The following is a 23159-nucleotide window of genomic DNA, read 5'->3' as shown; positions in this document are numbered from 1 at the left end:
CTCTCTGTAACTCTGCCTTTCAAATAAATAAATAAATAAATAAATGATTTTTTTTTTTTTGACAGGTAGAGTTACAGACAGTGAGAGAGACAGACAGACAGAAAGGTCTTCCTTCCGTTGGTTCACTCCCCAAATGGCTGCAACAGCCGGAGCTACGCTGACCTGAAGCCACGAGCCAGGTGCCTCCTCCTGGTCTCTCATGTGGGTGCAGGGGCCCAAGCACTTAGGCCATCCTCTACTGCTTTCCCAGGCCATAGCAGAGAGCTGGACTGGAAGAGGAGCAGCCGGGACTAGAACTGGAGCCCATATGGGATGCTGGTGCCGCAGGCGGAGGATTAACCAAGTGCACCATGGCACCGGCCCCAATAAATAAAATTTTAAAAAATGATTTATTTATTTGGAAGGCAGAGTTACAAAGAGGCAGAGAGAGAGAGAGGTCTTCCATCCACTGGTTCATTCCCCAAATGGCCACAGGAGCCAGAGCTGCACTGATCCAAAGTCAGGAGCCAGTAGCTTCTTCCAGGTCTCCCATGTGGGTGCAGGGGCCCAAGGACTTGGCTCATCCTCCACTGCTTTCCCAGGCTACAGCTGAGAACTGGATCAGAAGTGGCACAGTCAGGAATTGACCCAGAATCCATATGGGATGCCGGCATTGTAGGTGGCGGCTTTACCTGCTATGCCACAGCGCCAGCCCCAAAAATAAATCTTAAAAAAAAAGAAAAGTTGCAGAGAAAAACTGAGTTCAAAAACCTATGGCCGGCGCCGCGGCTCACTAGGCTAATCCTCTGCCTTGCGGTGCTGGCACACAGGGTTCTAGTCCCGGTCGGGGCGCCAGATTCTGTCCCAGTTGCCCCTCTTCCAGGCCAGCTCTCTGCTGTGGCCAGGGAGTGCAGTGGAGGATGGCCCAAGTCCTTGGGCCCTGCACCCGCATGGAAGACCAGGATAAATACCTGGCTCCTGCCATCAGATCAGAGCGGTGCGGTGCGCCAGCCGCAGCGCGCCAGCCGCGGTGGCCATTGGAGGGTGAACCAACGGCAAAGGAAGACCTTTCTCTCTCTCTCTCACTGTCCACTCTGCCTGTCAAAAAATAAAAAAATAAAAAAAAATAAAAAAAATAGAATAACGTCTACAAAAAGGATTCTTTGGGGGGTAAAAAGGATTCTTCGATGTTAAGGAGAGCCAGTGTTACATTTCTCTTTGAACAAATGTATTTGCCACTTGATTGAAGAGCATATCCCTGATATAATTCTAATTCTCGTTATCAAACATCAGAAGGTGCAAGGTTTAAAACCCATGGAGCTTATGTTGTGGCACAGCATCCTAAGACACTGACATCCCAAATGGGTACTGGTTCCATTCCTGGCTCATCTACTACCGATCCAGTTCCCTATTAGTGGGCCTGAGAAAGCAGTAGAAGATGGCCCAAGAACTTGAGCCCTGCCACCCATGTGGGAGACCCAAAATGAAGCTCCAGGCTCCTAGCATTGGCCTGGCCCAGCTCTGGCCACTGCAGCCATTTGGGGAGTAATCAGTATATGGAAGATCTTTCTCTCTAACTCTGCCTTTCAAAATAAATAAATAAATCTTTAAAAAAATAAATAAAACCCAACAATCTTGGTGCCAGAGCTATGGTGCAGCGGGTAAAGCTGCTGCCTGTAGTGCCAGCATCCCATATGGGCACCGGTTTGAGTCTTTCTGCTCCATTTTTGACCCAGCTCTCTGCTATGGCCTGGAAAAGCAGAAGATAACTCAAGTCCCTGGACCCCTGCATCCACATGGGAGACCCGGCGGAAGATCATGGCTCCTATCTTCAGATTGGCCCAGCTCCAGCTGTTGCGGCCATTTGGGGAGTGAACCAGTAGATTGAAGTCCTCTCTTTCTCTCTGCTTCTGTTAATTCTGCCTTTCAAATAAATAAATAAATCTTTAAAAAAAAAAAACAATCTTGAAACTCTAATTTTAACTAAATTCAATACAAGACTTTTGTTACTTAAATATGATTTTTTAAAAAGAATGTTACTTTTATGCTAAAATTTTAAATAATTTTCTCTCATATTGTATGGCAGAACTTATTCCTATCCACACTCCTTCAAAAGTCAAACTGACACCAGCAACTTTTTTCAATTAGTTATTTGACCATTAAGACTCTGGTTAGCTTCCCCATTATTTTAGTCAAGCTGCACTGTGTAAGTTATAGGTGAATACTTCCAAGTGCAGAATAAAAATTACATTCTACTATAAGCAAGGAAAGTCAGTTAAGTTACAGGGTATTTTTTAAGTGAAATACACAAACCTTCAGCAATCATGTCTTCCATCTCTGTGTCAGATGAATTATCTGCATGCTTTGTATTATTCTGTAACTCCGGCTGAACACATACAGAATTTATCACCTGATTCTCCAAAAGAGGCCTCTTTTTCACAGGTTGTTCTATTAGCAAAGATGAACGACTCACCTTAAAAAAAAAAAAAAGAAAGAAAAGAAAAATCTCTAGAAAGAAAACTTCTTAAAGTGAATGTTATCTGTGATAAGTTACTTGCTCAGCTGATCAGATCCACTCACTAGGTAAGTGTGTTATTCCTTGAGAGAGCTGGGCAATCTGGACATAAATGCTTTATTTCTGGTCATCAGCAGAATGGCTGCTTCAAAGTCCCTGTCACATGTCACCCAGTGTCCTAGTTTAGGCAAGTAGTTAAAAAAAAAAAAACAACTTAAATTTGAGCAACTCCTTATGTTCAGAATTAATACTATTTACAAGTTATCTGGCACTGTTAAGTATATCTTTAGTTCAGCCCAACACTGAAAAACTAAGGCAATAACTACCAGTGTATTTAGGATTTAGGATTTTTTAATTTTAGGAAATATTACTCAAATAATACTTTCTCAAATTCTGTATGATGTTGACTATTTATCCTTCAGAAACTTTACTATTTTCCGTATGAATGCCACACAAATAGAATATCAGCAATAAATTCGGACTAGCCTGTGGGGAGCAATCCGGACTAGACTGAGTTGCTCGAATTAGGACTTATTCTATGCATCTGCTCTCCCACAATATGGCGCTGGGAGAGAAGTAAACAGCTTCCGCACAGCTGCCTCCAGTTCAACCAATTAACTGTAGGACTTGCTCCTGATTGGAGAGCAGCGTACTCAGCCGAGTTGGGATTGGCGGAGGAGGACTATAAAGGAGGAGAGAGACGGCATGCACCGGGAACATCTATGGGGAACATCTAGCTGAAGGAACACCTGTGCAGCCCCCGAGAAGAGCCGGCCGGCGGTGTGCCGCTCCCCTGCGGAAGTGGGGAATGCGGCCAGGGGGAACTGCCCTTCCACGGAGGTGGAAGGGATAGTAGCCAACCCGGGAAGAACCAGCAGCAAACCCGGGGAGGGCCGAGCAGACGAAAGAACAGCGCAGGGTTCAGTGTTGCTCCTCCACGAAGACGGGGAGCGACATAATGGTGCCGTGACTCGGATAGGAAACCTGACTCGGATAGGAAACTTAGGAGGGAAGAAACGGGAAGAACTGGGAAATTACCGGAGAGAGAGATTAGCAAACAGCCTAGGGAAAAGCCGGACGAAAAAGGAGCCGGAAGAAGCTATTGAAAGCATAGGCATAGACTCGGATACGGACTACGGGGGGAAGCTGGGAGAAATCTCTAAGGTCGAAAGCGAAAGTGAAAGCTAGAACAAACAGACTCGGACGCGGACTGTGGGGAGAGGCCAGGAGAAATGAGGGAGGAATGTCGTTGGAGGAGAGCTTGGGGAAACATACCGGGTAGAGAAAAATGTTAGGGAAATTGAAGCCGCGGGGGGCAGGCCAAGGCGGAAACGAAAGCCACTTTGGGATTCTCAAGTTAGCCCGGGAATAGGGGGCGAAAAGTTAAAACCAGAAGCTGAGACGCAAGCCAGATTGGGATCCGTCTGATTAGCCCGGGGAGCAAAGGACGGGAAGCCAAATCGTGGGGCGGAGACGTACGCTGGGTTGAATTCGCCAGGCTAGCCCGGGGAACTTGGATTGAATCCTAGTGGCGGAGACGCAAGCTACGCTGTGTTACTCGCGGAAGCCGCCGCGTGCAGAGAGAGCACGGGGCGTGAATAGATAGGGAACGCTGGCGTAGGCCGTGGTTCAGACGCGAAAGGGTTAAGCGTGGAGACCGCGGAGCCGCGCAAAGCCGGGAAGCTGCGCAGATGAGAGAGGCGCGCGGGCTGAAGCGGCGCAGAGCCGGGAACCCGCCGGCGGGGCGAGGTGCCGGGAAGCTGCGGGGATAAGAGAAACAGAAGTTTTAGAAGTAAAGTGAGAGAAATAGGAATGCTGGCAGACAGAAGTAAAATGGGAGAAATAGAAATGCCCGGAGATAGAGAAATAGAGAAAAATAAGGCCTCCCCTCAACATGCCAATTAGAAGGCTTGGATTCGGTCTGCCTGATTTAAGGCGGTAAGCGCCAGCAAAGCTCGACCAGAGTATGAGCTGCAGGTCACCGAAGATAGGCACGAACCAACACTAATAAGTCTCCCCCACAATACGGCAATGAGAAGGCTTGGATTCGGTTTGCCTGATAGGTTTTGTAAACACCTGCAGGCAGTTCTAGCAGAGCAGAGCATGCGCTGCAGGGCACCGAACACAGGCACGCATCAGCGCCTAAAAACCTCCTCACAATGGCGAAGAGAGGACCCGGATTCGGTTTTCCTGATTGATAGGACTTGTAAGAGCCTGTGGCAACTCTAGCAAGTACAGCAGAGTGTGTGCTGCGGGACACCGAAGACAGGCGCGTATCAACGCCAAAAAATAAAAAGAAAGGGGGATCTGTGGGGAGCAATCCGGACTAGACTGAGTTGCTCGAATTAGGACTTATTCTATGCATCTGCTCTCCCACAATATGGCGCTGGGAGAGAAGTAAACAGCTTCCGCACAGCTGCCTCCAGTTCAACCAATTAACTGTAGGACTTGCTCCTGATTGGAGAGCAGCGTACTCAGCCGAGTTGGGATTGGCGGAGGAGGACTATAAAGGAGGAGAGAGACGGCATGCACCGGGAACATCTATGGGGAACATCTAGCTGAAGGAACACCTGTGCAGCCCCCGAGAAGAGCCGGCCGGCGGTGTGCCGCTCCCCTGCGGAAGTGGGGAATGCGGCCAGGGGGAACTGCCCTTCCACGGAGGTGGAAGGGATAGTAGCCAACCCGGGAAGAACCAGCAGCAAACCCGGGGAGGGCCGAGCAGACGAAAGAACAGCGCAGGGTTCAGTGTTGCTCCTCCACGAAGACGGGGAGCGACACTAGCCAATATCCTAAATTAGTGATTTTTTTCTGTAACAACTTTCAAGAATTATTTTTCAAGGGCTGGTGCTTTGGTGTTAATTGGGTTAAGCCACTGCCTGCAGTGCCAGTATCCAACATGGGTGCCAGTAAAAGTCCTGGCTGTACAACTTCTGATCCAGCTCCCTGCTAAAACACCAGGGAGGGCAGCAGAAGATGGCTCAAGTGCTTGGGCTCCTGCATCCACATGGAAGACCCGGAAGAATATCCCAGCTCCTGGCTCCTGGCTTCAGCCTGACCCAGCACAGCTGTTGTGGCCATCTGGGGAGTGAACTAGAGGATGGAAGTCCTCTCTCTGCCTTTCAAATAAATAAAACAAATCTTTTTTAAAAAATAATTTTTAATTTTTAATTAATCTCAAACTAAATCATTGGCTTTTTTTTTTCTTTTTTTTTGAGAGAAAGACACATAGAGACAGATATAAACACACAGAGAAAAAGTTTCCATCTGCTCTCCTGGCCCACTCCCCAGATGCCTTCCATGGCCAGAATTGGCCTGGGTCAAAGTCAGGAGCCAGAAACTCACTCCAAGTGTCCCATGTGTATGGCATGGACCCCATCACTTGAGCCATCCTGGCTGCCTCCCAATATCTGTATTAGCAGGTAGCTGTCTATAGTCAGCAGATGGAGTGATATCAAACCTAGGCACATATGGGAAACAGACATCTTTAGGCTAAATGTCTGCCCATAGATTACTACTGTATGTATTTTATAGGTGAGTACACTAATGTTCAAAGTATTTACATGATTTCTTTACAATGGCAAAACAAAGACCAGAACCCAAGTATTCAGATTCAAAGTTCAGCAACCTAGTCCACTGTAATTACAAAAGAAATGGATGGGGCCGCCACTATAGCGCAGTGGGTAAAGCTGCCACCTGCAGTGCCAGCATCCCACCAGTTCAAGTCCCGGATGCTCTACTTCTGATCCATCTCTCTTCTATGGCCTGAGAAAGCAGTAGAAGATGGCCCAAGTCCTCGGGCCCCTGCACCTGAGTGCAAGGCCTGGAGGAAGCGCCAGCTTTGGCAGCCAATTGGAGAGTGAACCAGTGGATGCAAGACTTCTCTCTCTCTCTCTGCTTTTCCTTCTCTCCCTGTGTAACTCTTTCAAATAAATAAATCTTTTTTTTTTAATTTTTTGACAGGCAGAGTGGACAGTGAGAGAGAGAGACAGAGAGAAAGGTCTTCCTTTGCTGTTGGTTCACCCTCCAATGGCTGCCGTGGCCGGCGCGCTGCATCCAGTGCACCACACTTATCCAAAGCCAGGAGCCAGGTGTTTCTCCTGGTCTCCCATGCGGGTGCAGGGCCCAAGGACTTGGGCCATCCTCCACTGCACTCCCTGGCCACAGCAGAGAGCTGGCCTGGAATAGGGGCAACCGGGACAGAATCCGGCGCCCTGACCGGGACTAGAACCCGGTGTGCCGGCGCCACAGGCGGAGGATTATAGCCTAGTGAGCCGCAGCGCCAGCTCAAATAAATAAATCTTAAAAAAAAAAAAAAAAAAAAGAAATGAAAAATCTTCAAATGTTAATGTTAATAACAACAAGCTTAACTAATGCTCAGGATACTTGGTTGTTATAGTATTACTTATTTTAGAAAGATTTCTAGCATAAATAATTCTGAACAAAAACGTTTACTGATGTGGTAGTGAGCCCTTAGCTAATCTGAAAAAAGGATGACTAGAACATCTTAGTCCTCAAGAATGCCGGTTAAATTGTCAATATCTGCTACACATGAGGAATAATAGCTTACTGGAAATTTCTCCATTTAACTTTAGAGTATGATTGAACTTTTAAAGTCAATAACACTATGACAATTTTTTCTTTGCTTATTTCAAATAGATATTTTATATACTTCAAGTAAGGTTTATGGCAATTACCCCTAGAAAAAGATGGTAACAGGGCCGGAGCTGTGGCACAGCAGGTTAAAGCCCTGGCTTGCAGTGCCAGCATCCTATATGGGCTTTGGTTTGAGTCCCAGCTGCTCCACTTCCAATCCAGCTCTCTGTTAATGCACCTGGGAAAACAGTGGAGGATGGCCAGAGTCCTTGGGCCTCTGCACTCACATGGGACACCCAGACAAAACTCCTGGCTCCTGGCTTCTGATCAGCTCAGCTCTGGCAGTTGAGGCCATTTGGGAAGTGAACCAGCAGACAGAAGATCTCTGTCTCTACCTCTCTGTGTAATTCTTTCAAATAAATAAATTAAAAAAAAAAAAAAAAAAAAAAAAAAAGATGGTAACAGGCGACGGGCACATGTCTGATGGATGAATAAATGTAAACCTTTCTGGAAAATAATTTGGCAATATATATCAATAACTCTATGAATATATATGTAATGTGATACAATAATTCTATTTTTAAAAAAGATTTATTTATTTACTTGAAAGTCAGAGTTACAGAGAGGCAGAGGCAGAGGCAGAGAGAGAGAAAGAAAGTCTTCCATCTGCTGGTTCACTTCCCAAATGGCTGCAATGGCCAAAGCTAAGCCGATCCAAAGGCAGGAGCCAGGAGCTTCTTCTGGGTGTCCCACTTGAGTACAAGGGCCCAAAGACTTGGTCTATCTTCTACTGCTTCCCCAGGTCATAGCAGAGAGCTGGATTCAAATTGGAGCAGCCAGGTCTTGAACTGGCACCCATATGGGATGCCAGCAGTACAGGCAGTGGCTTTAGCAATTATGCCACAGTGCTGGCCCCTACAATAATTCTAAATCTAGGAATTTATGCTAAGAAAATTATTTAAAATGTAGACAATTTATATACAAAGATATTCCTTTCAGAACTACTGAAAAAGTGAAAAAATGAGTACAATGTACAATATGAATGTTTTTCCATAAAGCAGATTAGATAAACTTTCAAAATATTTTCCAATGTACTAATAATGGAATGGAAAAATAAATGTTCAAATTCTGACGTTCCATAAAGTAGAGTATTATGTAACTGCTTCACGTGTTTCCTAAGGGGGCCAGTGTTGTGGCATATCGGGTAAACCTGCCACCTGTGATGCCGGCATACCATACAGGCAGTGGTTCATGTCCTGGCTGCTCCACTTCTGAACCAGCTCCCTGCTAATGGCCTTGGAAAGCAGCAGAGGGATGGCCCAAGTCCTTGGGCTCCAGCAGCTACATGGACGACCCAGAAGAAGCTCCTGGCTGCTGGCTTCAGACCAGCCCAGCTCTGGCCATTGAGGCCATTTTGGGAGTGAACCAGCAGATGAAGATCTCTGTTTCCCCCTCTATCTATAATTCTGTTTTTCAAATAAATCAATAAATCTCAAAAGAAAAAAGCATAAGAATTACTTTTATAATCTGTTAGTAAGTGCCAAGAACTACAGAGTAATTTATGCATTTAATTCTCACAACAACCCTAACCAGTCTAATGAGCAAAATGAAGATCAGAAAGGTTGAAAGAGTTGATAAATGTTAGACAGCATGCGGCAGAGCCAGGATTCAAATACTTCTAGTTACACATCCTACTTTGAGTAGGGAGAAACGACTGTTCCTCCATCCACTGTATAAGAATTCTTCTAGGAGATTCAGGTTGAACACACAGCAAACCGAACATGAAGGCAACTAATTGGGTAACCAACTATTAAAATACAAGATTTTCACCTATGAAACTGAAAATCCAGGTGACTCAAAAGCCTTCAGAAGTATTTTATGTTTTATATGTATTTGTCTTTGATTTGTTGTCTAAGAAAAAATGTCACTACTGACCCAACTTCCTGTTAATGCACCTGGGAAGGTACTGGAAGATGGCCCAAGTACTCTGGTCCCTACTGCTCACATGGAAGACCTGAATGGAATTCCTGGCTTCTGGCTTTGGCTTGGCCCTGCCTTGGCTATTGTAGCCACATGGAGTGTAAGCCAGCAAGTAAAAGATCTCTTTTTTCTGTGTATATATGTGTCTCTGTCTCACCCTCCTGTTCTGTTGCTCTTTCAAATAAATAAAATAAATATACATCTTTAGATGTTGGCATTTAAGTTATGTACAACCTAGTCTGAAATGTTAAGATTTGTAGTGACAGAGCACTTCCATTTTGAGGTGAACATTTAAAAGCATTTTTTAAATATGACTGAAGGCTGAAATTTAGGAGTAATGCTCATTATAAATCATCAATTAGCTGACTTTAAATATATTAGAATATGGAGAAGTTAATATTTTCTGCATATCATGTTAAAGCTGACAGTGTATCACATACAAGGCAGTATTTTAAAAAATTATACACTTTAGATATCATTTTAGTCCTTTCATTGGACTAAGCTTCCAACCACCTTTCTCTAAAACATGGTTAGAATTTTACTGATGATGCTCCTATAACCTGAAATTTTTTTCTGTTCTTTTCTCCTGTAAATCTACATAGTTATCATAAAATTCCAGAAGTGTATTTGGAAATATGTAATGGATATAGAATTCAAGATAAAAACTGACAACTAAATAAAATTACAAGGTTTCTTATAGGAGAACCATAAAAGACAATTTAAAATTAATGTTACATGAGCAATTTTTTTTAAACACAAATATGCATGCTACTTACTGGAAATGGCTCCAATCCCTCCTGAATCACAAAGCCTTCAATAACATGGGTCAAGATCTGTGGCTTAACTATAGCCTGTGGAGGTTTATTTTCCACATTTGGAATGCCACTGGGCATAGATGTACTGTTACTCCTTGTGGTAGCAGCCGGAAGTAAGAGCGGAGGTGGAGGCACAGAAACATGAGAGGGATCCGATGGAGATTTAATTACTGAAGCACTGACAGATGCCACAGCAGGTAATTCCACTTGCTCTGGGGGGAAAAAAGTTATTTTTTTGACCTCCAGTATTTTGTCCAGCAAATATGAAAGAGAATTCAAGTATAAACCCTTTTAGTTAATATCAAGTGTTTTCAAAAACTGTCCTAGTAATTTAATCTACACAATAACCTTTAGAGGTATAAACTATCATCCCTACTTTACAGAAGGCAATTTGCTCAACATACATCACTGAAACCTTTGTTTCAAAAACTGCCACAATAGGGCTGGTGCTGCAGTACAGGAGGTTAAATGGCAGCACAGGACACCTACATCCCACGTTACAGCCCCAGTTGAGTCCCGCTGCTCTGCTTCCTATCCAATTTCCCATAAATATGCCTGGGAAAGCAGCAGATGCTGCCATTTATGTGGGAGATGCAGCTGCAGACTAGGTGCCTGACTTCAGCTTGGCCTCAGCTTTTGAGGCCATTTTGGGAGTGAACTAGCAGATAGAAGAGCTCCTCCTCTCTCCCTCCCTCCTCCCACATGTCTTTCAAATAAATAAAACTGTTTAAAAAAAAAACTGGCTCAAGACATGAAAGTGTTTTAGAATATCAATTTACGTATAATTACTAAAATGTCTTTTTATTTCAATTTTAAACTTTATAGATATTAAATCCCCTATGTTCCTACTTATACATTCCAAATAGTTTGGGCAGGACAAGGGTTGGGGAAGGATACTTTAAAAATGAAAAGAAATCACAAAATTCACAAAGTAAGTTGAAATACCAATGAACTGCAAAGGTCATTACCCTTAACTTCAAGCATAAGACTCACACAAATGTTCTTTGTTCGTCTGGTATTTTTTTTAAATTCTTCAGGGCTCTACATATATTAATTCTGAGGCACACACACTACTGGTCAAGTACAAAATGTTGGGCTGAATCATGATGATTCTCTCCCTTCAAACTCTGAGGACCACAATAAGACAGAAATGACAGCCTGTGATAGATTTTTACCCATTTGGTTGCACCAACCCTTTACTGCCTGTTCTAGAGTAGAAAGGCCGAACCGTCCGCTATCTAGGAGTAGCAGTTGAGTAGAGAGAGCTATGTCTAACAAAATAAAGAGCACGTGCATAAAGATAATTATACTTGCCGAGCACTCATGCCAGGTAACATGCTCACTGTTTTAAGTACTGGAACACAGTAATCCTTACAAGCAGTCTATTATAAATTATTCTATCTGTGGTATTTTGTTATACCAGCACAAAATGGACTAAGATACTGCAATAAGTATAATTTGGTTTATATGGAAAATATTGCTTTATATATATATGTATAAATATATATATATATATTAAGATTTATTTATTCATTTGAGAGGTAGAATTACAGAAAGAGAGAAGGAGAGACACAAAGTTCTTTCATCAGCTGGTTCACTCCCCAAATGGCCAGAGCTGGGCCAGTCTGAAGCCAGGAGCTTCTTCCGGGTCTCCCATATTGGGGCAGGGGCCCAAGCACTTGGGCCATCTTATACTGCTTTCCCAGCCACAGCAGAGAGCTGAGTAAGAAGAGGAGCAGCCGGGACTAGAACCAGCACCCAAATGGGATGCTGGAGTTGCATGCAGATGATTAACCTACTATGCCACAGCACTAGCCCCCAGTATATGTTCTTATTATTAAGTTTTTAATTATTTATTTGAAAGGCAGAGGAAGTGAGGGGAGAGAGAGGGACAGAAAGTCAGAGAAGGGGAAGGACGGAGGGAGAGAAGGAGAATTGAGAGCAAGCGGGCAAGGCAGGGAGGGAGGGAGAGAGGAAGAGGAAGAGGAAGAGGAAGAGGAAGAAGAGAAAGAAAGAAGAGGAAGGAAGAGTGTGGGGAGCAACTCGGACTAGACTAAGTTACTGGAATTAAGACTTATTCTATGCATCTGCTCTCCCACAATATGGCGCTGGGAGAGAAGAAAACAGTTTCTACACAGCTGCCTCCAGTTCAGCCAATAAACTGTAGGACTTGCTCCTGATTGGAGGAGAGCGGCGTGCTCGGCGTGTGGGCAGCCGAGTTGGGATTGGCGGAGGAGGACTATATAGGAGGAGAGAGACGGCATGGTGGCGTGGGTTGGTTGGAGAGTGCGTTGGAGAGTTTGCGGGGAAGTTCGTTACTTCGTTCTTTCTCATTTCTCTCTACTCATTCTTGCTTTGGGAGTTTGCTGTTTACTTATTCTTACTTTACTATAGAAAGGACTTGTAAAAAAAAGGGAAACAATAAGCGCCCGGTCCGGTGCGGCTCCTCCGCGTGCGGAGGAGCAGCAGAAGAGGGTTGTCCTGGTAGCAGATAAGATCAGTATCACACTGCAGTTTGTTGCTTCCTTGCCTATTACAGTAGCACTTAACTGAAAATTAATGATAATGAGGGCCATGAGATATTCAGTAGTACAAACTGCATAAAACAATGCCTGAACCAAGATTAGCATTATTTTTTTTTTAAAGATTTCATTTATTTATTTGAGAGGTAGAGTTACAGACAGTGAGAGGGAAAGACAGAGAGAAAAGTCTTTCTTCCGTTGGTTCACTCCCCAGATGGCCACAACAGCCTGAGCTGCGCCAATCCGAAGCCAGGAGCCGGGTACTACTTCTCAGTCTCCCATGCAAGTGCAGGGACCCAAGGACTTGGGCCATCCTCTACTGCCCTCCCATACCATAGCAGAGAGCTGGATTGGAAGAGGAGCAGCCAGGACTAGCTCATATGGGATGCTGGCACCGCAGGTGGAAGATTAACCTACTGCACCACAGCCCATGCCCAGATAAGCATTATTTAAAAAAGGGTTCTCTGGGGCACAAAACCCTGGCCTTAAGCGCCGGCATCCCATGTGGGTGCCAGTTCTAGTCCTGGCTGCTCCTCTTCTGATCCAGCTCTCTGCTATGGCCTGGGAAAGCAGCTGAAAATGGCCCAAATCCTTGGGCTCCTGCACCTGCGTGGGAGACCCAGAAGAAGCTCCTGGCTCCTGACTTCAGATTGGCTCAGCTACAGCCGTTGCAGCCACCTGGGGAGTGAACCATTGGATGGAAGATCTCTCTCTGTCTCTACCTCTCTCTGTAACTCTGTCTTTCAAATAAATAAAATAAATCTTTAAAAAAAAATTAAAAAAATAAAAAACAGTTTGCAAACTTTCAGTAAAGGGCCATGGATGGTCTCTGCAACTACTGAATTTTGTGGCTATTAGCACAAAATCAGCCATAGATAATATCTGAATAAACAAGCATTGATGTATTCCACAGAACTTTACTGGTATTTATTGACAATGAGATTCAAATTTCATGTAATTTTCACATGGTGTGAACTATTACTCTTGTATTTTAGATTTTCGTTCAATCAATCAAAAATTTATAAAGATCCTTAGCTGGGCATATAAAAATAGGCAGTAGTAGGGCCAGCATTGTGGCACAGCAGGTAAAGCCATGGCCTGCAATACTGGTATTTCATATGGACACCGGATGGAGTCCCAGCTGCTCCACTTCCCACCCAGCTCCCTGCTAACTGCCTGGGAAAAGCAGTGAAAGATAGCCCAGTGTTTAGGCCCCTGTCACCCATGTGGCACACCCAGATGAACCTCCTGGCTTCTGGATTTGGCCTGACCCAGCCCAGATCTTTGTGACCATATGGCGAGTGAACCAGCAGATGCCTTTCAAATAAATTTTTTAAAAATAATAAATAAATAATATTTTAAGAAATAAAATAAAAAGTTAGTGAAAAAGGTTTGAATATAGAACTGTTGTCTGTCAATCCCTATCTAAATAAAATATTCAAGGCAAGTATTTGGCTCAGCAGTGAAGACACCACTTGGGGTGCCTATATTCCATATCAGAGTGCCTGGGTTCGAGTCCCAGCTCTCTTTCCAATTTCAGTTTCCTGCCAATGTGTATCCTGGGGGATAGCAGATGATGGCTCAAGTACTTGGGTCCCTGCTACCCACATGGGAGACTTGGATGAAGTTCCTAGCTCTTGGCTTTGGCCTGACCAATCCCAGCTGTTGTAGGCACTGAGGAATGAACCAGCAGATAGAAGATATCTCTTGGGGCCAGCGCTGTGGTGCAGTGGGTAAAGCTGCTGCCTGCAGTGCCAGCTGGTTCAAGACCCGGCTGCTCCACTTCCAATTTAACTCTCTGCTATGGCCTGGGAAAGCTGTAGAAGATGGCCTAAGTCCTTGGGCCCCTGCACCCATGTGGGAAGACCTGGAGGAAGCTCCTGGCTCCTGGCTTCAGATTGGCGCAGCTCTGGCCATTGCAACCAATTGGGGAGTGAACCAGCAGATGGAAGACCTCTCTCCCTCTCTCTCTGCCTCTCCTTCTTTCTCTGTGTAACTCTGATTTTCAAATAAATAATAAATAAATCTTTTTAAAAAAATCTCTCTGCCTTTCAAATAAATTTAAAAATAAATTTAAATAAAAACTAAATCTTAAAAATTATTGTGGAATACATGTGTTTTAGGACCCAGACATTAGACTATCAGTAGACTGCTGTTTTAGTAAAAGACTTAGGGGGTCACAGTAACTTTGAAACTGTGAGGAGGAATATACAGGAGATTTATCTGAACAAGGCAGTAGCACTGAAGTAGTGAATAAAAATTTAACAGCTTAAGTGCAAAAAAATTTTTTTAATCATGTCTCTTGTAAGTATTAATAAAACAATTTAAGCAATGTTAGGTGTTCAAAAATACTTAAAAAACCATTTATTCAGTCAGAACACAATCAATTGTGTAAAATATCAAATACTACTTAGAATGTATTATAACATTTTAGAAAGTATAACTTATACTTTCTAAAAATTTATAATTTTGATTTATTCTCATTTTTAAGCTAGAAACAGATCAACATATGAGTCTAAATAGGCACATGAAACACATTGGTACAAACCACTAAATATTAGAAGACTGAAATGGTATGTTTTTCATTTGGATGGTATTAAACAATTTTGAAACTATAAACTTCCTTACTATTAAAGAAATTTCAAGGAAAGCAAATAATTATCATCTAGTCTGTAATTAACTAATTTCTTCATCAGAAAAAAAAAACCTCAAAATCTAATCTACCTTTTTACTGCAAGAAACTATAGTAACAGTTTAATAACACCACCTATAATGAAAAAAATTAACTTTTCTCATTACTAACATTAACAAAGAAAAAAAATCCCTTAATTTTTGGTATTTCCTCACCTAACAAAGGGTGTTCTGAAGTTAGATCTTCTCCTCTCCCGACAGTTATAGCCGCTGGAGACAAAGTGGGTGGTGGTGGGGTCCTGTCCATTCGTACACATTCATCTGCCTCCTCTGGCATTTCTTCTTCACACACATCTTCTACCTGATAAACCTGAAATGACAAACCATACTGCCTTAAGATGTTTCCAGAACTACATTTAATGAAGTATCCCAACTTTATTTTAAAAGTTAAATTCTAAATATATTAAATTTCAAAACAAGGCAAATTAACTATTCTGACAGGTTAAAAGGAAAGCTTTGAAATCACTCAAATCAAGATTTCCATAAAACTTGATCATATTTCACTGAAAGTAAGCTGTGGGTCAGTTACACAGACCAAAAATTGCTAGTTACCAAAAAGATGTGGGTCAAGTCTGGATATTCAAAAAAGAGTTTTAATTTTATATAATCAAACAACTATTTCAGGAAATATACTGCTATTAATTTTTAATTGTCGGAGATCAGAATATACTAATATCTCTTATAGGCTCACTAAATAAATTTCTAAAATGGCACAATATATCAGTAAATGTACTGTCAGGGAGGACTATACCACAGGCTGTTCTTCATTGTTATTATGTGAATTAAATATTAAACTATGAAGAGTAACATTAAAGTATCTACAAAAAATAAGCAATTATATTTTCTGTTCTTACTCAAGAATCTAATTAAATCATATGTTAATATCATAAACAGAAAATGCCTTTCCTTAAAACACTTCTAAGTCATTAATAACATACTGATTTTAGTTATTTAATACTGTTCAACATATATGTGGAAAAGTTCTTAAGCTTTACATTGACACCACATTATTAATTATAAAAATGATACTTAAGAAGGAAGATGGACTCAGAGTTATATAGCTACAAATAACTAAATTCTTACTTGTGTTTCATTAAACATAAGGCTTAAATTTCAAAATGTACTTCTAGAGACTGACAGTTTTGTCATAATTTATTATTTATGAAAGACAATAAGTTACTAAAAATGAAGTAAAAATAGTTTACCTCTCTTCTTTTATGTGCAAAGGATATTACTTAAATTATGAGACCTTGAGCTTTTTTATGGTTACTTAGCCAAAATGATTGATACTCTAATTTGTGAAGCAAAAAAACTACTTTAAATAGCATTCACAAAAACTTTAACATTTAATTTGTATTATTTTAAATTAAACTACTAAAGAAAACTGATGATTTGAAGTATGTAAAATTAAACATAAAAATGATTAAGATTTATGAAACCTGCATGAGTCTTAAGTTATGAAAGGAACCAAGAAGTTTCATCCATAAAGGAATACCTAACAATAAGCAATAATTTAAAAAATAAAAATCTTTCCAAGCCTCTACTAAGAAAAACATCATCTTTTTTGCCTTTTTTATTTTTATTTATTTATTTATTTATTTTTTGACAGGCAGAGTGGACAGTGAGAGAGAGAGACAGAGAGAAAGGTCTTCCTTTTGCCATTGGTTCACCCTCCAATGGCTGCTGCGGCCGGCGCACCGCGCTGATCCGATGGCAGGAGCCAGGTACTTATCCTGGTCTCCCATGGGGTGCAGGGCCCAAGCACTTGGGCCATCCTCCACTACACTCCCAGGCCACAGCAGAGAGCTGGCCTGGAAGAGGGGCAACCGGGACAGAATCCGGCGCCCTGACTGGGACTAGAACCCGGTGTGCCGGTGCCGCAAGGCGGAGGATTAGCCTAGTGAGCCCTGTGGCTGGCCTTGCCTTTTTTAAAAGTTAAAAATTCTGTTACTGATGACTTCATATGTATTATCCAGAACTGTTGATACAAATCTGCTAAATTGGTAACATTTGCTGACTACTCTTGCATCAGGAAACCTGATTTACCAAGAGACATCCTTTGCCTCATGTCTGTATTTCAGACATGAAAACAGTCATCCATTATTGTACAGTGCAACAATGACAACTGGCTAGCACCTGTTCTTGAAAATTATAATCTAAAAAATGATGATAATGTCTAATATAGAGAAAATCATCTGCCAAAATGGGGTTAACAACAACAACAACAAACTTCTAGTTTTCTAGTTCTCAGACACAACTGTTGTAGCCATGATTAATCTGCCCTAGTGGTGGGGATGTTAATTCAATATTAGGCAAGTTTAGTTTCATCAGCCAGTGCAATTTTATCTACATTCCTTTAATAGATATTACTTTTTTCCCAAAGAATATCTTTTCTTAAAAGACTAAAATGTTTAATGTGAATGCTATTCAAACATCTGCTATAGTATCTTTAAAGGAATCAAAGTTTATTATGTACAGAGCTCTGCTTTATTTTAAAAAATAATGAGTTTTGGGCCGGCGCTGCGGCTCACTAGGCTAATCTTCCACCTAGCGGCGCCGGCACACCGAGTTCTAGTCCCAGCCGGGGCGCCGGATTCTGTCCCGGTTGCCCCTCTTCCAGGCCAGCTCTCTGCTGTGGCCAGGGAGTGCAGTGGAGGATGGCCCAGGTGCTTGGGCCCTGCACCCCATGGGAGACCAGGAAAAGCACCTGGCTCCTGGCTCCTGCCATCGGATCAGCGCGGTGCACTGGCCGCAGCGCGCCGGCTGTGGCGGCCATTGGAGGGTGAACCAACGGCAAAGGAAGACCTTTCTCTCTGTCTCTCTCTCTCACTGTCCACTCTGCCTGTCAAAAAAAGAAAATAATAATAATAATGAGTTTTGGGGCTGGGCAGCATTTTAAACTGCTGCCTGCAGCCTGAGCATCCCAAACGGGTGCTGGTTCAATTCCTGGCTGCTCTACTCCCAATCCAGCTACTGGCTAATGTGCCTGGGAAAGCAGCAGAGGATGGCCCAAGTGCTTGGGCCCCTGCATCCATGTAGGAGATCTTGATGAAGCTCCTGGCTTCAACCTGGCCCAGCCCCAGCCAATAAGGCCATTTGGGGAGGGAACCAGAGGATGGATGATCTCTCTCTCTCCCTTTCTCTTCCTCATTCTGTAACTCTGCCTTTCAAATAAAATAAATAAATCTTTAAAAAAAAAAATTGTGGGGGCCGGGTTCTAGTCCCAGTTGCTCCTCTTCCAGTCCAGCTCTCTGCTGTGGCCTGGGAGGGCAGTGGAGGATGGCCCAAGTGCTTGGGCCCCTGCACCCTTGTGGGAGACCAGGAGGAAACACCTGGCTTCTGGCTTCCGATCGGTGCAGTGCCGGCCATGCTGGCCATTTGGGGAGTGAACTAACAGAAGGAAGACCTTTCTCCCTGTCTCTCACTGTCTGTAACTCTACCTGTTGAATAAATAAATAAAATCTCTAAAAAAAATAAATAAATAGTGATCTTTAAAGGATGGAGAAAAACATGAAACAGAATATTTTTAAATAATCCATCAAGGAATACTGTAAATGCTATTCATTCTTTATAGCAAAAGCTAACTATATATATTTAATTCAGTGTAAAGGCAAACTAAGAAAAAGAAATAGGCAAAAACAAATCTGTCACAGGTATCTGGCACAATCAGCAGACAAAAAGTAAATGCAGCAACTAAAATACTGTAAAAAGAAAAGTGGAGGTTCTGCTCACTAGATCATTAGAAACTGCACATCACAATTTCTGTTTCTCTTCCAAAAATAACAAAGACTGCCAAACTTACCTCAATAAAGTTCATTATTCCCATCTGTCTCCCTTCTGAGGAACACTTGCTTATTAGTTCTAAATTATCTACCTTCAACATAACATATTTATATCCATGTCAAAAAAAAAATTCCCTTTACATCTTTTTAAAAACATTGATTTCGGGGCCAGCGTTGTGGCGCAGCGGGTTAACACCCTGGCCTGAGGTGCCGGCATCCCATATGGGCACTGGTGCTAGTCCCGGCTGCTCCACTTCCAATCCAGCTCTCTGCTATAGCTGGGAAAGCAGTAGAAGATGGCCCAAGTCCTTGGGTCCCTGCACCCACGTGGGAGACCTGCAGGAAGCTCCTGGCTTCGTATCGGTGCAGTTCCAGCCGTTGCGGCCTTCTGGGGAGTTGGCCGGCGGATGGAAGACCTCTCTCTCTCTCTCTCTGCCTCTCCTCTCTCTGTGTAACTCTGACTCTCAAGTAAAAAATAAATAGATCTTTAAAAAAAATTGATTTCATTTTGACAATTCACCCTGTTGTTCCAAGTTTCTCATCTCTTAAATATTTCTCCTTACACTAAAGTATTTGAAACAATCAGAAATGTGTAATTTGTGAAGAACTGCATATAGATCAAAAAAATACATTTTGTTTAAAGTAAAAGAAAATTATAACAATTTAATAAACAAAGCTATATTACTCAAAAAAAGGTAATAAGGAAACATCAAAAGCAAGCATAGGAACCATGTCAGTGATAGCAGAGCAAGTGAATCATTTTATGGTGAAAAAATCTTCCAAGTATGAGATAATTTTTGTAAAATTTTAAAAACAATGATGGCAGAAAACAACAAAACAGAAACTTAAGTATTTTTAGCCTGAATTTAGTTTATTTCTAAAGTGTTATTTTTTATATTTTTATCTTAAATATGCAACTCAAAAGTTTCCCGTAACTAAAAAATACGAAAAATATAACATGGAGAAATTTTAATTTTCACTTGCTAAAAGCCAAATTGCTGAGCTGGCCATTTGATGCAGCAGTTAAGATGCTGCATCAGATGCTCTTATCCTGTATCAAAGTGCCTAACTCAAGTCCCAGCTCCTCTGCTTCTAATTCAGCTGCCTGCTAATGCACACCCACAAGAGGCAGCAGGCCAGTACTTAAGTCCCTGCTAATCAGGTGGAAGACCTAGATTGGGTTATGGGCTCCTGGCTTCAACCGGATCAGCCCTGGCTGCTGCTGTTATTTAGAGTGAATCAGTAGATGAAGATCTCTCTTTCTCTTGGTCTTGGTCTCTCTCTTTCAAATAAAACGAAAATAAATAAAAATCGAGGAAAAAATACAAATCACCAAACTAGAAAGTGAGAAAATAAATTGAAATCAAATATGGTTTATTTAAAGGCACTATATGCTTCCTAAGTCTGTGGTTTTGTTAAAGTAGCCACTGTAAAAGCTTCAAAAATCCACTGGGTAACAAACTTATCTCTAGATGTTTGTCGTTCTTTTTTGTCAAGTTGCTTTGAATACAAGTGAAACTCAATCTCTTTATGCCAATTAAGATCATATAGAATGATAAGAATAAAATATCTATAAATTTGCATCCTGAGAACAAATGTTTCATGTTAAAGAGCAGACTTTGAAGCCCCCATTCTCTCTGAGCCTTTAAAAGTGATAGAATCTCTTCAATGAGGTTTGATACAAAATTTCCCACTAGGAAAATTCTTCTCAGTTAGAAATTAATTATGAATTTGATGATTCTGACTAAACATTGAGATGTCATTTAAACTTTTATAAATTACTTTGTAAATTTTTAAAAATCTTTTAGAGAAAGATAATTTTCCTTTCTAGGCAACACAGAGGTTTATTTCACCACAAACCTAATTACTCAAAACTTCTATCAGTGGATTTTTTTTCATTCTTAGAATTTAATTCATCCACTGAGATTTTTGAGCTTTTTTAACAAGCAATATTTTAAGTATATATTTTCCTTCAGACTTAATAAAAATTTAAAAATCAGAAGCTTAATAATTCCAATGGTCTACAATTAATGTTTTTTGCAAATCTGGACTCTTGCCTAGAACAAAAATTTTAGTAAAATTTTAATGACCAAACACAACCTTATGAAAAATATACAAGCATACCTCCTCCACCTTGAGATAAAATCCCCTCAAGGCCCAGGACTTCAGAATGCATACAACCAAAAAGGTCAGCTAAATAAACCATACCTTTAAAAACATACAAGCCAACAGAAGGGATCTATGAAGGATAATCACCTTAAGAGAAAAAACTTTGTGCAGATGACACTGGTTCAAATGCATTCCCTTGGGGAAAAAAAATCAACTCTGTAAAGATAGCAGATGGATTTGTTTAAATAGTAATAAAATTAACGAGGGATGTTAATAACCATCACAAATTATCAAGCATGCAACCATACTACAACAAATGGCATTTTTTGTGTGTGTCCGTATAGCATGTTTGTCAGAATACTGACATAGAAATTTCAAGCTTTTAAAATTCATAGGCATTTAGATTTAGCAACATAACAGAGCATAGGAGAAAACAGTTTTTACTTTCAGTTCAGCAAGAAAGTCAAAGAGCTTCCAAGGGCTTACCACTGGTGGATCAACAGGTGCTGGTGGCTGTACTTGTAGGTTTACCGCAACAGTCTGTGGAGGAGGAAGAGTCTGAAATGGCAACTGGACCAAAGCTTCTGCAGCTGGAAGCTCCTCTTCTGACACCAAAGCATTCTGCACTAACACCTGGCCCTGGGACAGAATTTCAGGCTGCACTTGTAAAGACTGCATAGACTGCAAAGGCAGTGGTGGAATCTGAGCTGGAGGAGATGTTGACATCTGTGGAGGGGTTGCAATTGGGATTGGAGATGACTGCAGGGTTGAATATTGCTGGTGTGATGTTGGAGACACAATCTGCTGACCCGGGGAGACCAAGGCAGACTGCTGAACTGGGCCAATGTGTACAACAGGGGAAGCTGGAAGTGGAAGATGGGATGGAAGATTCAACTGTGCTGTAGGTTGTACCTGATTAGCAGAGGACTGTTGCAAATTTGGCCCTGACTGGAGAGCTGATGACACAAGAGGGTGTGGTTGAATAAGTGCTTGTGGGTGAATAATTATAGTAGGAGACTGACTTGGTGAATGAGGTGGTGGGGGAGACACCACCACAGACTGCTGTGCTGACTGTGACTGACTAGGAGACACTGTTAAAGGAGAAGGATGACTCTGAATTGGTGAACAATGCTGTGACTGGGCATTACTGGGAGCTGGAGGAAGGCCATGGTTTTGGAGTGGTATACAGTGTTGGGATGGGGGTGGGTCTTGCGTTGGACTCTGAAGAGTGATTGGCTGAATTTGCTGTTGTTGCTGTTGTAATATCAGCTGATGATGCGAAACCTTGGGAGGTGGTGAATGAAGAGGAATCTGTTGATGTTTTATTAGAGAATGAGGCTGAATTGGAGAATATGAAGCTGTGAGAGAAAAAAAATTATAATTAGTATTGATTTCTAATGTATCAAAGACATTTTTAAACAAATCTAAAGGAACAAAGTTTTCACAGCAGAAGGACATAATCACCAGAATTCTATTACAAATCTTCTAGACAAGGATGATTTGAAATTGAATGAGTTTTTCCTAGGAAAATTACAAAAATTTAAATGAGCTGTACTGTGATAAATGTCAAAAGAAAATTGCCTAAAACATTCTATTCATAAATCTGAACCTATACAAGATTCATTCTTACTAAACTTAATAGGTCATCAGAATAGCTGCATTAAGTTTCAGCAACATTTATCCATTTGAAATTCTTCAGGGTAGAAAAAAGTATAATAGAACAAGTACAGTATATAAAGAATAACTTCAATATCAGAGAAATATATATACAGTGCATAAATATCCTTTTTAATTTGTGCCTAAACATGCTTCCAACTAATAGTCAAGGAGATTACTCATAAGGCTTCCCATATGAGTGTCTACATTTGACTTGACATAGAGTCCATATTATTTTAATCCTGGGAAGTGTTTTGTATAAAAATCTAATTCAATGAAGCAAAAACAATGTGTGAATCTTGTACCACAGTTAAATCTTCACTAAAACGAAGGGCTAAAGCTTAGAGGCCTCCAACTCTTGCAGATTTGCTTGTGGAATAAGGTAATTAGAATCTCATGCAATCTAGATAAAGGATTTTGTTTACTCCTTTCCCTCAGCCAAAATATATATATAGATAGATATAGATATAGATATAGATAAATAGATATAGATATATTACACACATAGCACTTTCTA

The 23159-nt window shown here is 41.5% G+C and overlaps 1 protein-coding gene across 33 annotated transcripts in view; it reads right to left on the bottom strand.

Moving 5' to 3' along the window:
* PHC3 (polyhomeotic homolog 3) overlaps positions 1 to 23159 on the bottom strand; it is a 108273-nt gene that overhangs the window by 23772 nt on the left and 61342 nt on the right. For 16 of the 33 annotated variants that reach the window (XR_016232556.1, XR_011388057.2, XR_016232558.1 and 13 more), the window contains 5 exons: positions 21473 to 22344; positions 21134 to 21181; positions 15252 to 15405; positions 9844 to 10094; positions 2293 to 2452 (listed from right to left, as the gene is read on the bottom strand). Coding sequence is in view for 16 of the 33 variants with exons in the window: in XM_089330954.1 (XP_089187080.1) it covers positions 2293 to 2452; positions 9844 to 10094; positions 15252 to 15405; positions 21134 to 21181; positions 21473 to 22344 (1485 nt within the window). In the remaining 17 variants the exon portion in view is untranslated. Of the gene's footprint in view, positions 1 to 2292; positions 2453 to 9843; positions 10095 to 15251; positions 15406 to 21133; positions 21203 to 21472; positions 22345 to 23159 lie in introns of all 33 variants that reach the window. The other 17 variants (XR_011388060.2, XR_011388059.2, XR_016232562.1 and 14 more) reach the window with 2 other exon arrangements.

The sequence above is a fragment of the Oryctolagus cuniculus genome, chromosome 4 (genome assembly GCF_051225735.1).
Source record: "Oryctolagus cuniculus isolate XC-2025 breed Fujian yellow rabbit chromosome 4, ASM5122573v1, whole genome shotgun sequence".
Classification (NCBI taxonomy): domain Eukaryota; kingdom Metazoa; phylum Chordata; class Mammalia; order Lagomorpha; family Leporidae; genus Oryctolagus; species Oryctolagus cuniculus.
The sequence above is the reverse complement of the archived record's forward strand: the minus strand, read 5'-3'. Positions and strand labels throughout refer to the sequence as shown.